Source organism: Neophocaena asiaeorientalis, unplaced genomic scaffold (assembly GCF_003031525.2).
Source record: "Neophocaena asiaeorientalis asiaeorientalis breed wild unplaced genomic scaffold, Neophocaena_asiaeorientalis_V1.1 scaffold332, whole genome shotgun sequence".
NCBI lineage: Eukaryota > Metazoa > Chordata > Mammalia > Artiodactyla > Phocoenidae > Neophocaena > Neophocaena asiaeorientalis.
Window position 1 is genome coordinate 2,961,030 of NW_020173111.1, and position 16,900 is coordinate 2,977,929.

Below are 16,900 nucleotides of genomic sequence, written 5' to 3' on the forward strand. Positions count from 1 at the left end.
GTTCTGGGGCATTGGAGGAGCGAAGTAGAATTCATAGGTCAAGAAAGAATACTTTTTAAATCTCAGCCAAGAAACTTTATTCAGCTTTATGCAGATATGACATTCCAAAAGGCAATGAATACCCGTTATTTTATTCAAGTATTGAGAATGGAAGGTATTCTCCCGTGTAATTCATTTTCAAATTGTACGTTAAAAATGTTGGTCATAGATTAAGTAATACTGAATAAGTGGTTGAATGCAGCTAACACCAAGGTTTCTAGCATGGAGGCTGCAAGAATGACAGCAAGATGGAAAGCAATGGGTCTTTGTGATGGGTGGGTGGCTGTGTGGGGAGTGGGAGAGAAAAGACCAGAGGGAATGAGTTACATTTTCACATGTTGCATCCAAGAGGCCTTGTATTATAGCCAATTGGGAATATGGACTGGGGCAAATCTGAAATCCTGGATGGTATAAAATGGATTATTGTAGCAAGAAACAAAACCGGACACAGCCTCCTGTCTTTACGAGCTAACTGCTGTGATCACTCAGTTTTTATTGTGTGGGATGTAGCTTGAGTATTTACGAAGCATCCACTTGCTGTTGGATAAGTACTCACCTCCTACCCCTGATAAAACAGCTAATGAATCTTCAGGTTAGAACTCAGCCAAAGTGTGCCCCCTGGAATCATGATTGATGCATTCACTGTGTATTTACGTAACATTCTAGATTATAGTTGAGAAAACCTGGGATAGATTTAAAGACTAATATCACTTGCCAGACAAATATGAATCACAAATATTATCATCATTATTATTATTTATTGGCCGTGCCACATGGTATGCAGGATCCTAGTTCCCCAACCAGGGATTGAACCCACGCCCCCTGCAGTGGAAGTGTGGAGTCTTAACCACTGGACCACCAGGGAATTCCCATTATCATCATTATTTCTTGTGTTTTTGTTATTGCTAACTCTTATTGTGCACTTACTATGTCCAGGAACCATTTTGTTTGCGTTAACTCATTGAGTTTTTGTAAAGACCCTATGATGTAGGGGAGTACTAATTTTATCCTACTCATATTAATGAGAATGCTGCATCTCAGAGAGGTTCAGGCACCCCAAAGATCACACAGCCAATAATAAACACATCACGGACTCAAACCCAGACAGTCAGTGTAATTTTAGAACTTTTGAAGATATGCCTGTATGAAAAGGAAATAAAGGATAAAGTGTAATATACCTCCTAATTCTGGCATGTATAATTATAAAGATCCTCACATTGCATACTCCAAGTCACTGGGGGTCATCTTATCATTTACATTTTGTAATAACACAGTGTGACAGGTTAGACCAATGGTTCTTTACTGGGAGAGAGTTCCCCACCCTAGGGGACACTTGGCAGTGTGTGAACACATTTTTGGTCCCACAACTGGGGGATGGGTGCTACTAGAATCTGGTGGGTATAGGCCAAGGATGCTGCCACCAGCCTACAATGAACAGAACAGTCCCGGCGACAAAGAATTATCCTGCCCAGTATATCAGTAGTGCCTCAGCTGAGACTTTCAATCAGAGTGATTCAAAGAGGAGAGAATAGTAGCTCAGTTTGCAAATAAAGGGCATTCACCATAAAGGAGCAGATTTGGGAATGGGAGAACGAGATAAGATGGAGTCATTCACTCATTGGTTAATTCGTAGCATTGCTATTTATAGAGTGATCACACTGGAGAGTAATGGTGAGGAAAGCAATATGAGGAAGTTTCTTTGGAGAAAAGGAGGGAAGACGGAGTAGAGGCAAGGCAAAGATGCTTGGCTGCCACAGGTGAGCTGGGCCAGAGCTTCGGTGCACCCAGGAGAGAACTGTGCTAGGCTGATCCAAATGCAAGGCCAGATGGGGGGAGAGCAAGTGATGTTCTCAGAAGTACCCCAGAGTAGGGACATGAACACGAGTGTGCATGCATGGATTGGAGAGGCTGAGAAGCTTGCATTGCTTTCGAGTTGCTCTGCTGGCCTGGGAATAGGTTGCTGGCTTTGTTTTTCCAGTAACAGCCTTTTCTGTTTCCAGCAGTCCTATGCACCAGCTCCCCACCCCATGGCTCCTCCCAGCCCCAGCACAAACAGCAGCAGCAACCACAGCAGCAGCAACAGCAGCGGGGAACAGTTGAGTAAAACCAACCTGTACATTCGAGGCCTCCCGCCAGGCACCACTGACCAGGACCTAATCAAGCTGTGCCAACCGTAAGTGCCCCCCGCCCTCTGCGCCATTTCCAACCTCATCCTTGCCCACATGGGCTCGTCCATGTGGGGTTGGGTTTTGCACCCAATGTACCCAGTGAGGAAGACTCTTGCTGTAGAAACGGGGCTTAAATTTAAGATCTGAGTCCAGCTTATTTTGGGAATGGAGTTTGTTTGCCTTTTGCTTTGAAAGAGAAGGTTCTTGAATAGAGAGACATAGGGTTGCTGGCTGATGTGCATGTATTGACCAAGAAGATGAGGAGCAATCATGGAGTTGGGTCCTCACACCTTGTGGCTGGTGGGTTCTCATACCTTATGGTTGGTGGGTTCTCATACCTTGTGGCCAGTGGGTTCTCACACCTTGTGATTGGTGGGTTCTCACACCTTGTGGTTGGTGGGTTCTCACACCTTGTGGTTGGTGGGTTCTCACACCTTGTGGTTGGTGGGTACTCACACCTTGTGGTTGGTGGGTTCCCACACCTTGTGGCTGGTGGGTTCTCACACCTTGTGGTTGGTGGGTTCTCATACCTTGTGGCCAGTGGGTTCTCACACCTTGTGGCTGGTAGGTTCTCACACCTGTGGTTGGTGGAATCAATGATGAATCTCATGAAAGAAACTGTGCTCTTTTTTTGGAGAGGTATTAGTGATGGGGATCGCAAAAACTCAGAAGTGGTAGATTTCAGAATGGTCACCTGCTGTGTTGCAAAGCTCTTCTTGTCAGTTCTTGCTTAGTAAATGTAAGTTCAGCTGGGACCAGGTAATTGGAAAATTCGAAGGCTAATCCTTTTGTTTCCTTGAAAACATCTATTTCCAAGTCCAGTGAAGCTATTCCCACCAAAGCCAAGAACCGCACTCACCTAGTTTTATATTTCCCAGGAAATATGGTAGTGACTAAATGCCCTTCCAAAATGTTTTCTTTCATCTACTATCTACCAACACTTATGTTATTAACTCTCTTATTTCTGTGCAAATCAATTAAACATATTTAAGTTTACCCTCCAAATTAAATGAATAGTGGATAACAAATTAAGAAACATAGGCCTGGATTTTTAGATTGCTGTCTGATTATTTTCTTTTTTTTTGATACGCGGGCCTCTCACTGTTGCGGCCTCTCCCGTTGCGGAGCACAGGCTCCGGACGCGCAGGCTCAGCGGCCGTGGCTCACGGGCCTAGCCCCTCCACGGCATGTGGGATTTTCCCGGACTGGGGCACGAACCCGTGTCCCCTGCATTGGCAGGCGGACTCTCAACCACTGTGCCACCAGGGAAGCCCCTGTCTGATTATTTTCAAAGTAATATCAGTGCAGCTATTTGTCACTTGACTGTGCGTTAGCTGGGTATTTTTAAGTTGGGGGAAACTATTACTCAGTTTTTCTTTTGCTGTTTTGCAATGCTTTTATAAGAAGGTTGAGAGGATATTTATTTTGTAAATTTTCCAACCTCTAAAATTTTGGAAGAGGAAAACAAGGCAGATAGTATTTATTTGCCTTTGTTCTGGTTTTGAAGATTGGGAACAAATATCAAAACAACAGGAAGTGGCAGATTACACAAAACACAAATACATAACTATATAATCAGTTGACAAGGCAGTATGTAGACTAGGGTAGGGGCACCCTGCTCTATCAACTGCCTTGATTTGTGAAAGAGGTAAGACAGAACATTGAAAAAGAAATATTTATTTGAAAGCAGTTAAAGAAAAGAAAGAAAGGTGCTAGGGATAAGATATACAAATATGTTAGGTTTTGGTCAATAAAATGTTTAGGTTGAGAACTGGAAGGTAAATCACTCAACATTTTTTAATTTTTTTGCTAGTGTTAGAAAATTCTAAACTATTTTGATAAATAAGGGCTTTGAAAATGTGAAAGATGACGGACTTTATATTAGAAGCTTCAGATGAATAATCTCCTGTAATGGATACTGATGTGAAAAAGAAGGCCAGCCATTATCTTTGTGTGTGAATCTTATTCATAAAAAATATTGGTGGGTTTTAAGGGAAGATTCTTTCCCACTTGTTGAGCTTGTTGAAACACAGATTTCTGGGCCCCTGAGATTGTGATTTCACTAGGTCTGGGCTGGAGCCGGAGAGTGTAAATTTCAGCAGGTTCCCTGGTGTTGTCATGATGCTGCTGGTTTTTTGAGAAATACTTCTTTAAAAAAAAAAAAGGCACAACTTAAAAGTGAGAATTATGTTTTATTGGGCAGACTTGCTGAGGGCTTAAGTCTGGGGGGCAGACTTGCTGAGGGCTTAAGTCTGGGAGGCAGCTTCTCAGCCAGCTCTGAGGGACAGCTCTGAAGAGGTAAAGGAGGAACCAGGAGATACAGAAGTTTTTGCAACAAAGACCAGGTAGTCAGAAAATCAAAAGATTACTGTTAATTAAGGAAAACCAGGCATCTCAAGTTAACGAATTTAGTGTTTTTCTGTATATGGGCAGATTCAAGAGTCTGGACTCATTGAAATCATCCCTTGGAGATGTACCTTAACTATCTAGGGCCAGTATCCTGCTTTTCTTCATCCTGAATCTCCTCAGAATGCACAGGGTGGCTTCAGTGGCTGATGGCTTGGTGTCCGCAACCTCCTTTGTTTACTGATGTAGCAGTTGACCTTTTTCATCCACATATCTCTACATTAATACAAAGTCCACTGACTATTTCTAACGCAGAAAGTCTCACTAAATATGTGAAGGTATTTGAGGTGGTGTATTATAACCTGCTTGGCCACCGTGTGATCTTGTGGCAAATCATTTACTGTCTTTGAGCCTCCGTCTCCTCGTATAAAAGAGTGGGCTGGGTTTGATTATTTCTAGGTTTCCTGTAGTACCAGTGGTGTACTGCAGCTGCCTCTGACTGAGGCACCAGAGCCAATGGTTAAATATTCAGGAATTCTTGAGTGATTTGTTACATACTCAGTATCTTGAAATCGGCCATGGTGGGAGTATTTATATCACAGGAATCAGCAAGACCTATAAATGAGGGCTTTTAAAATTCTATGTAGTTTTGTTTTTTGAGAGCTGGTTTATGAACATACCACTGATGTAGCATTATACTATGAATTTCTGTATCAGTGTCCATTTCTGCAAAGATATTGCCAGAAATTTATAAATGGAAAGGGTTACCTAAAGTCTGCATTGGCATTTTTAACTCAGGAAAGAGATCTAGTGGCACAAGAACATTATGTTTGAGGGAAAAAAATGTTTTGTTTGTGTTTCTTCTGTTTATTTGAGAAATTTAAAGAATGCCAAGGGCACAGAGGGTAGTGGTTACTTGTTCATATTAATTTTTGCTGGCTAATAAGACCTGGCCCATGTTATTGTTATTGTAAAAATGTTTGTGGGTTCTTCAATTATTGAAGTGGTCTGGACCTGAGGTTTATTGCCGAGATTTGCTTTCCGGGAGACTGAAAGAACTAATGTGATCGGGCAGCATAATGTAGAGGAAATAGCCATGCGCTGAGAGTTTGGGGTTTCACTCCTGGCTGTGCCATCAACTGGGTATGTGACCCTAGACAAGTGACTTGTCCCCTCTTAATTTTGGTTTTCCCCATGTATAAAATAATGTGTTTATACATGATAATCTTTTAAATATTTTTTACTTTAAAAGCCTGATAGTTCATTGAGGCCCTCACTAGTTAGCAGAAAAACCTACTCTGGTCACCTTTCACCAATCCCCTTTTACAGTGTTGGCAGGGCCACTGCCTGAGCTGATTCCGCTGCATGAATATGACCTGAGAGCTGGGGACGCCTTTGTTAGGGACCATTGTAAGTCCTTTATAAAATCCTGGTTTCCTCTCTTGTAGTGGTGATGTCTTAGAGGGCTCCTTGCTCTTTTAAATTAGCATTCTTCTAAAGATTCAAATCATCTTGCATTCCTATGACTCATCCAACACTTTAAAATAATGTTACCTACAAAACAGATAATATTTGTAGGTTTCAATTATCTTGCCATCAGGATCAATTTTCCATGGTTATTTCTATGAAATTATAAGAACTTTCAGAGTTACTATTCCCTTATATTATAAGAAGTACAATATTTTCTAATATCCATAGTAATAAAATAATAGAAAACAGAGATATATTAAAAAGGGAGAGACATAGCAGATTATCTGGCATTAGAATACAATATCCATATGAATACTAATGAACAGTAAGAAAATGATATTAAAGGAAAGAAATTGCATTATTTCTCAATGTATTATCTGAAAGCAAATTCTGATTAAGAGATTCCATTCACATTTATCATCAAAGCTCCTATGGTTGGATCACAAGTAAAGTCAAGGAAAGAAGGCAAGACTAAAGAATAGACATGAAGAATCATTTTACTCTATGGAAAATCTCGCTAGTTATACCTATGTTTTGGACGAATACATGGCATTGTGTGTCTTGTAAGAAATACTAGTGTTAAAGACCTTGTAATGTCTTTTTTAAAAACATTTAATTTTACTTATTTTTTTATACAGCAGGTTCTTATTAGTTATCCATTTTATACACATTAGTGTATATATATCAATCCCAATCTCCCAATTCATCCCACTACCACCACCTCCCCCTGCCACTTTCCCCCCTTGGTGTCCTTACATTTGTTCCCTACATCTGTGTCTCTATTTCTGCCCTGCAAACAAGACCTTGCGACGTTTTTACCTTGAAAAATTTCAAGGAATTTCATTGTGTTCTCAATCAAGAAATTTTCACAGAACACCTATTGCATGCCAGATAGTGTGCTAAAGATTCAGTGGTGAGTACATTTAGATAAAGGTCTTGCTTTAGCAGAGATTATATTTTGATAGGGAAAATGGAAATCAATGAAATGATCGTGTGATTTGATATAAAATTGCAACTACAAATGCGACAAAAAGAGAGGAGCATGGAAATAAGAGGATTTGTAACGTGGGATGAGACCTTGTTAAGGCAATGGGCAAAGGAATCTCTGAGCTAAGATCAGAAAGAGTAGGAATAGGTTTAACTAAATGAGGAAGGAAGGGAAGAGCATTCTAGGCAGAAGGAACTCCATGTGTGCAGAACCAATGGCTGGAGGGAACATGGCAAAGACAAGAGGCTGAGCAAGGGGCAAGTTGTTATAGCAGAGAGAGGGGGTGGAGCCTGGGGCAACATGACCTGGAAACATGGAAGGGGTATGGTGATCCCTTTGTATGTCACTTAGGAGCTTTGTTTCAATGAAGGAAATCATTGAATTGTAACAAACGGGAAGGTGACAGAGTTAGATTTTTGTTTCAAAAAGATGATTCCGACTGCCAAGTAGAAAAGACCTTACGAGATTAAGGAAGAGAGCAGGACAGTTGAAGAGCGAGCTGGAGGCAGAATAACTAATGGTCAGAGAAGAGGGTGTGAGAATTAATATTTGTGGTGGAAGAACAATTATGTGTGGTGAAAGATGTCTTTTTTCATATGCATTTGTTTTTCTATTAAAAAAACAAGGACGTTAGAGACAATTAACCAAACAAACTCCGAAAGAAACAACAAAGTAGCACAAAAGAGGACCCAAGTTAGTTGATTTTTAATTTCTTTTTCTTACCCTGTCATGAATGGGTCATCAATATACTATTAAATATTTAGTGGCTGCAGTATTTAAAACATGCAAGGCTAATATAGTGAAAACTGAAAATCCAATTGATTATACAATTATATTCGTTAAATGGGTTATCAGTTGGAGACTCTGGGTGGAATACTTGAGTTATGCACCATTTATGCATATCTCAAAAGGGGGAAAGGGAAGTGAGGGAAGATAAATTTGGCTTTATAAAGAGAGAGAGAGAGAGCATTGCAACTTCTTTGGACCAAATAAAATTTTGGTGGTATAATGATTTTTCACATATTAAGCTCTGTTTCCTACCTCAGAGAAATTGATAACCTCTATTATGTGATTCTAAACATCCCCTTGAAACACATTGAGATTAGTCTTGAAAAGTAAAGGCACGTATTTAACATAATGGACAGAATTTTTTTTTTTTTCTTTGCTGTACACGGGCCTCTCACTGTCGTGGCCTCTCCCATTGCAGAGCACAGGCTCCGGACGCGCAGGCTCAGCGGCCATGGCCCACGGGCCCAGCCGCTCCGCGGCACGTGGGATCTTCCCGGACCGGAGCACGAACCCGTGTCCCCTGCATTGGCAGGCGGACTCTCAACCACTGCGCCACCAGGGAAGCCCTGGACAGAATTTTTAATGGAAAGTAAAATCATTAATGTGTTTATGTTTTCTACAATCTACCTTTTATCTAACCATTCTCATAACTTATAAATTTTAATTAATATAATGCTTTCAGAAAGCCCCGGCCAGATTGCCCTCACTTCCAAGTGATTAATCTGGAATTAAGGCCAGCACCATGCAGGTACAGAATGAATTGTTCTGTTATAAAGTGAATGTGCTGCTGACAAGGCCACTTTAAGCAGAATAAAGGAAAAACAGGGGAACTCTAGGGTAGGTGCACACATACTTCCAATCATCACCTGAAGACCAGGAAGTCAGCTGCCCCAGCCTTCATTTTTCTGGGTAAATGTTTTCCTCGCTCAGACTCTGACATCCTAGCATCGCTCCCTTTAAAAGGAAGCTGTAAATGTCACTTTAACATTTAACGAGAGAGGAGAAGCTCCCACAGTGAAAAGCCAGGGGAACAAAGTAGGAGTGTTTGTACCCACGCTCATCTCCCCGACTTTGACCCAACCCTGCTGGATGTCTGGTTAGGTGTGGGCTGAACGCAGAATAGTAAGAGGAGCCTCAAGTGCCATCCGGGCTCTGAGTGCAGAGTCCATTATACATGGTGTCAGACAGTTTTGACAAATGCACTGACACAATCAAACCTTTTATCAATTTAGAAAGTAACCTTGTCACAGTAATATGTCAAACTGTTCAGATACAACTAAAGGAAAACAAGTCGTCACACACTCCAGAGGAACTGAGTAAATAAGAAAAAAATGTGACTGGAATTTTTTTTTGAGTTCTTTCTTCCCATGTCAATGAAGATTTAAAAATTCTCTCTAATAAAACCTGAGGAAATTTATGAGTAGCTTTCACCTGCAAGTCAGGCTCAAATGATGCAGCTGCTTTGGAGGTGTCCTGTATCCGTGTGGTGGCAGGTATGAGGAGGAGGTGAAGTTGAGGCTCTTTGAACTCTGCCTTTGTGTCATTCAAATGAGAGAGTGCTTCTAAGGCCCAACTTGGTGGCCTGAATTCAGTGAGTCAGCATAGATGTGATACATTGTTACATATAATAATTCAGCTTTAAGTACAGTTATATTTGCGAAGTATGTATTAGAAACCACACAGAGTATCTGGTTTGTAATTCACAAATAATTATCCTTAATAACACAGTTATTTTATATAGATTATTAACATTTATTGTGCATTATATACCATGTGCTCTGCTGAGTTTTTATATTACCTTATTTAATGCTCAAAACAACCCTACAGAGTGGGAACAAAAATTACTGAGTTATAGTTGAGTAAACTGAGTCTCAAGCATATTAAGGGGTTTGTCCAAGTCTATACAGCCACCAGGATTCCAAATCCAGCTCTGACTTCAAAGCCCTTATTTATAACCACTAAAACATTCATTTAATGAGAAGGGTAACATAATTCCTCAGTTCTCAAATCCAGGAGAATCCTTGAAGAGGTTTAAAAAATACTGATGCTGGGTCTCACCCCCCAGGGATTCTGATTTATCTAGTATGGGGTCAGCTTAGACACTAAGATTTTTAAAAGCCTGCTTAGGAAATTCTATATGTAGCAAAGCTTGAGAATCATTGGAGTAAATAACGCCACACTAACCACAAAACATAAGTGAATCCTCTGTTTTAACTTCCTTACTCTGACTTTTGGAGAATCTAGAAATTTCATAGGACGTACCAATTTACTTTCAGTTAACCAAGAGACTTAAAAATAAATTCTAGGGACTTCCCTCGTGGCGCAGTGATTAAGAATCCGCCTGCCAATGCAGGGGACACGGGTTTGATCCCTGGTTGAGGAAGATCCCACATGCCGCGGAGCAACTAAGGCTGTGCGCCACAACTATTGAGCCTGCACTCTAGAGCCCACAAGCCACAACTACTGAGTCCGTGTGCCACAACTACAGAAGCCCGCATGCCTAGAGCCTGTGCTCTGCAATGAGAGAAGTCACTGTGATGAGAAGCACATGTGCCGCAACAAAGAGTAGCCCCTGCTTCCAGCAACTAAAGAAAGCCCATGCATAGCAACGAAGACCCGATGCAGCCAAAAATAAATAAATAAAATATAAATAAACTTATATAAAAATTCTATTAAGGTAATTGGAGGATGAGTTGGATTTTGATGACAAAATGGGAATTTTAAATTAGGCACATGAAAAATCAAGGTCTGGAATAGGTACCTAAAAGTGCTTTAAAGAATATACTCTCCTTCACATAATTTTCATGTCAAGCATTTCTTCAACATTTCAGTTTTTAATAATGTTTGCACTTAATTGATAATTAAGCAATAAATTCTTCCTATTTTTGACTCATGTTATTAAACTTCTATATGTATTTATTTTTTCTTGCTGCCCCATAGTCTGCTAAACGTAAGTCTACTGAATCTTAAAAAGAAATCAGCATTTTCCAGCATTTTGGGGGCATCCTCGAAATTATTGTCCCACTGATTCATTGACTATCCATTCATTATTGTTTTAATTACTTTGGATGAAGAAGATTCTGCTGAATTTTTGAGATTTATTTGAAAATATATTTATTTAAATTGCAGATAGCTGAAAATACTTTCTTCTTATTTATTCTGCAGATAGAGAAGAGAAAAAACAGTGATTAAACCATTGAAAGCACCAGTTAACTTAGGTTACTATGTTGGTGGCAGCACAAAAATGTTGGAGGTGCCAAATCAAGTCTTAGAGGTCTGGGAGAGGTGGAATTCCAGACAGATATTTTGATAGTGCTTGAAAATTTGAGGGACTTGGAATTCAAGGGCAGGAATCTGGCAAGTTCAGATGGCATCTTGGTTTTCAATTTGCTCAATGATCTTCTAATTGCTAAATACAGCTGACTGTTTTTAGTACTTATTTTATTTGATCTCTCTGTTACTTGATCCTGTTGACTTCACCTTTATTCTAGAAACTTACTTTCTCCTTGGCTGGCATACTCTTCCTTCCTGGGTCTCCTCCTAGGATTTTGTCTTCCAGCTTCTCCACTATCTGCCTCTTGAATATTTTGGTGTTTTAAAAGTTTAGACCTCCTCTCTTCTCACTCCAAAAACTCTCTGTTCTCCTCTACTTAAATGTCAGCTATTCTGATGATTATTAAATTTATATGTCCAGCCCATGGAGGTATACATTTTTTAGTCCTAGATCCATATCTCATTATTCCTTGTACAATTCCAAATTTGTATCCCAAGAGCTGTCAAAGTCATTGTCCAAAAAGGATTATTCCTAGACTTTTCCCTTCTTCAGCGTTCTCTTTCTCTCTGAATGACAGCATCACCCATCTGGTCATGCAAATAAATTATCTTAGGATCACTCCTTTCCCCAACCTAGAAATAGTTTCCAAGGCAAAGAGATGTCAACTGCTGGTCTCTTTTGTTTCACTACTGTCATCGTTTATTTACTTATTAATTCCAAAGTATTTATGGAATGTCATCTATGTGCCAAGCATTGCAGATACCTGAAGACCTGGTAGGTCTCTGCATAGAACTAGCATTCTAATAGAGAGAGATAATACAAGAATGAATGAATAAAGAAGAAAACATCAGAATATGCCATGGAAAGGAGGTTGAAAAACCAAGAAAAGAAGGTTGTAAGTAATGACAGGGAGGTTACTATGAACCGAGAAACCTCTTTGAGGTGAGATGTCAATTTCAAGAAGCAACCAGGCATATGATATTCAGGAAGAATGGCATTACAGATAAATGTGGGAGCTTGTACAAAATCCCAAAGGTGGAAATGAGCTCCATGTTTTCAAGTAACATAAAGAAGGTTGGAATTGCAAAAGAATAGTGAATAGGGGAGGTGGGGATGGTAAAAGATGAAGTAAAAGAAAGTATACCAGGGCCAAATCAATAGAGTTTTCTAAGTCAGAGCATGAAGATTGGATTTTATCCAAATTTACTTTATTTAGAAAAGTTATTTTGACTACTCTGTAAAGAATGGATTTTAGGGAGCATGAGAGAAGCGAGTAAATGAGCAAAGATGCCATTGTGGATTCCAGGAAGGAGATGGTGATGGCTTGTATTAGGATCATAGTGGTAGAGGAGGTTAGATGGATGGCTTCACAATATATTTTGGTGAGAGTTTTGATAGAAGTTACTGATGAATTGGATCTGGCAGGAGAGTTAAGGGAAAGAGAAATTAGGGATAATTCTTACGTTTTGGCTTTAGCATCCAGGTATAGAGTCACTTAATACGATGGGGAGGATTGTGGAAGGAACAGTTTTGAGTGGAGAGAAATCAAGTGTTCTTCTTAGTTTTGTTATTTTTGAGATGCTATTAGACATCTAAAATGAGATACAAGTTCATAGCTTAATATATGACTAGTTTTCAAAGCAGAGGTTAGAGTAAAAGATACAGAATGCAAGTCCTAAGCATTATAAATAGCATTTAAATACATTGTACTGATAATACTATCATGCCTAATATGTGTTAGATATTATTCCAAGTATTTTACATGTTAAGTACTTCATATCACCTGTGTTAATTCATTTGTACTTCATGATAACCCCTATTTTAGAGGTAAAAAAAAATGACACAAAGAAGTTAAGTGACTTTCCCAAGGTTACATAGGTGGTAGTTGGCAAGTCCAGGATTTAAAATAAGGAGTGTGGTTTGAATGCCCTCTCTTAACCATGATTCATACATAGGGTGTGCACAAAGCATGAAAAGAAAAGTGGTCATAGACTCAACATTCTGAGAGGAGGAGAAGCCAAGAAAGGAGTTTATAAAGGAACCAATGAGATAGAGGAAATCAGGAAAGCAAAAGAGTGATATTATAGAAGCTGGGAAAAGACAGTATCTCAAGAAGTCAGAATGACTTAGGGTGTGGAATACTGCTGAAAAGTTAAGAAATGTAGAAGAAAGAGAAATAGAGAACCTACATTTGGTTTTGGCATTGCCATGGTCATTGGCAAGCTTGACCAGGGCTGTCTTTGAATGGGGTAAAAGCTGAAAGCCATTTGGTGGGCCTTTCTTTAGGGTCATCACTTGACAGTGCTTCCAAGTGAAAATGCCTCTCTCTCCTTTGTGCTTGAACTATGCCTAAATAGTCATTTTCTCCATTGATCTTCTGGTTATTCTCTCTTTATCTTTCTTTATCTCTATCTCTATTTCTGTCTCTTTAACTCTTTCTCATTTTCCCCTTACCTTCTTTCACTATAAGCTTTTGATGTCAGTAGATTTATCTTGCTCATTTTTCACTCCTGATGCATAGTATAGTTTCCAATATTTAAGTGGTAACTAATAAATATTTATTGATTGAATAAAGCCTGAATGCATCAGTGATATAAAAATGATTTTATTGGATTTAATCATAAAACTTATTTCAGGGTAGACTTTGAGTTTATAATGCGAGATACAGGAAGTAGGGTTTTTTCTTTAACACTGCATTTAAAGTTGAACTACTGGAAGCAGGAAACAAGGAAGTACCTGGCTTCAGTTAATTGACTGGGGCTTCATATCTGACCATATTTGCATAGATCAAGGAACAAGAAAAGCTATTTGGCTGACAGGGTCTTGGTGCTCTGGCCAGGTGACAGGCCTGAGCCTCTGAGGTGGGAGAGGCGAGTTCTGGATATTGGTCCACCAGAGACCTCCTGGCCCCACATAATATCAAATGGCGAAAACCCTACCAGAGATCTCCACCTAAACTCTAAGACCCAGCTCCACTCAACAACCAGCAAGCTACAGTGCTGCACACCTTATGCCAAACAACTAGCAAGACAGGAACACAACCACACCCATTAGCAGAGAAGCTGCCTAAAATCATAAGTTCACAGACACCCCAAAACACACCACTGGACGTGGTCCTGCCACCAGAAAGACAGGATCCAGTCTCATCCAGCAGAACACAGGCACCAGTCCCCTCCACCAGGAAGCCTACACAACCCACTTGAACCAACCTTACCACTGGGGGCAGACACCAAAAACAAGGGGAACTACAAACCTGTAGACTGCGAAAAGGAGACCCCAAACACAGTAAGTTAAGCAAACTGAGAAAACAGAGGAATACACAGCAGATGAAGGAGCAATGTAAAAACCCACCAGACCAAACAAATGAAGAGGAAATAGGCAATCTACCTGAAAAAGAATTCAGAGTAATGATAGTAAAGATGATCCAAGATCTTGGAAATAGAATGGAGAAAATACAAGAAAGGTTTAACAAGGACCTAGAAGAACAAAAGAGCAAACAAAAAATGATGAACAACACAATAAATGAAATTAAAAATTCTCTAGAAGGAATCAATAGCAGAATAACTGAGGAAGAAGAACGGATAAGTGACCCAGAAGATAAAATAGTGGAAATAACTACCACAGAACAGAATTCTAAAAAAAAGAATGAAAAGAATTGGGGACATCTCAGAGACCTCTGAGACAACATTAAATGCATCAACATTCAAAATATAGGGGTCCCAGAAAAAGAAGAGAAAAAGAAAGGGACTGAGAAAATATTTGAAGAGATTATAGTTGAAAACTTCCCTAATATGGGAAAGGGAATAGTCAATCAAGTCCAGGAAGAACAGAAAGTACCATATAGGATAAATCCAAGGAGAAACACACCAAGACACATATTAATCAAACTATCAAAAATTAAATAGAAAGAAAAAATATTAAAACCAGCAAGGGAAAAATAACAAAAAGGGATTCCCCATAAGGTTAACAGCTGATCTTTCAACAGAAACTCTGCAAGCCAAAAGGGAGTGACAGGACATATTTAAAGTGATGAAAGGGAAGATCCTTTAACCAAGATGACTCTACCCAGCAAGGATCTCATTCAGATTTGACAGAGAAATTGAAACCTGTACAGACAAGCAAAACCTAAGAGAATTCGGCACCACCAAACCAGCTTTACAACAAATGCTAAAGAAACTTTTCTAAGCAGCAAACACAAGAGAAAGAAAACACGTACAATAACAAACCCAAAACAATTAAGAAAATGGTAATAGGAACATACATATCAATAATTACCTTAAATGTAAATGGATTAAATGCTCCAACCAAAAGACATAGACTGGCTGAATGGATACAAAAACAAGACCTGTATATACACTGTCTACAAGAGACCCACATCAGACCTAAGGACACACATAGACTGAAAGTGAGGAGATGGAAAAACATATTCCATGCAAAAGGAAATCAGAATAAAGCTGGTGTAGCAATTCTCATATCAGACAAAATAGACTTTAACATAAAGAGTATTACAACAGACAAAGAAGGACCCTACATAATGATCAAGGGATAAATCCAAGAAGAAGATATAACAATTAGAAATATTTATGTACCAACATAGGAGCACCTCAATACATAAGGCAAATGCTTAGAGCCATAAAAGGGGAAATCAACAGTAACACAATAATAGTAGGGGACTTTAACACCCCACTTTCACCAATGGACAGATCATCCAAAGTGAAAATAAATAAGGACACACAAGCTTTAAATGATACATTAAACAAGATAGACTTAATTGAAATTTATAGGACATTCCATCCAAAAACAACAGAATACACTTTCTCCTCAACTGCTTATGGAACATTCTCCAGGATAGATCATATGATGGGTCACAAATCAAGCCTTGGTAAATTTAAGAAAATTGAAATCATATAGGTAGCTTTTCTGACCACAATGCTATGAGACTAGATACCAATTACAGGAAAAAATCTGTAAAAAATACAAACATATGGAGGTTAAACAATACACTACTTAATAACCAAGTGATCACTGAAGAAATCAAAGAGGAAACCAAAAAATACCTAGAAACAAATGACAATAGAAACACGATGACCCAAAACCTATGGGATGCAGCAAAAGCAGTTCTAAGAGGGAAGTTTATAGCAATACAATCCTACCTTAAGAAACAAGAAACATCTCAAATAAACAACATAACCTTACACATAAAGCAATTAGAGAAAGAAGAACAAAAAAACCCCAAAGTTAGGAAATGGAAAGAAATCATAAAGGTCAGATCAGAAATAAAAGAAATGAAGGAAACAATAGCAAAGATCAATAAAAGTAAAAGCTGGTTCTTTGAGAAGATAAGCAAAATTGATAAACCATTAGCCAGACTCATCAAGAAAAAAAGGGAGAAGACTCAAATCAATAGAATTAGAAATGAAAAAGGAGCAGTAACAACTGACACTGAAGAAATGCAAAAGATCATGAGAAATTACTACAAGCAACTATATGCCAATAAAATGGACAACCTGGAAGAAATGGACAAATTCTTAGAAATGCACAACCTTCCGAGACTGAACCAGGAAGAAATAGAAAATATAAACAGCCCAATGACAAGCACTGAAATTGAAACTGTGATTAAAAATCTTCCAACAAAATCCCAGGACCAGATGCCTTCACAGGTGAATTCTATCAAAAAATTTTGAGAAGAGTTAACACCCTTCCTTCCCAAACTCTTCCAATATATAGCAGAGGGAGGAACACTCCCAAACTCATTCTACAAGGCAACCATCACCCTTATACCAAAACCAGACAAAGATATCACAAAAAAAACTACAGGCTAATATC

At 39.1% G+C, this 16,900-nt stretch overlaps 1 protein-coding gene across 4 annotated transcripts in view; it reads left to right on the forward strand.

Annotated features, from left to right (window-relative positions):
- Positions 1 to 16,900, forward strand: part of RBMS3 (RNA binding motif single stranded interacting protein 3) — a 699,814-nt gene that overhangs the window by 169,650 nt on the left and 513,264 nt on the right. For 3 of the 4 annotated variants that reach the window (XM_024743510.1, XM_024743508.1, XM_024743509.1), the window contains exon 2: positions 2,040 to 2,212. In XM_024743510.1, the coding sequence (XP_024599278.1) occupies positions 2,040 to 2,212 (173 nt within the window). The remainder of the gene's footprint in view (positions 1 to 2,039; positions 2,213 to 16,900) is intronic. The other variant, XM_024743511.1, reaches the window with a different exon arrangement.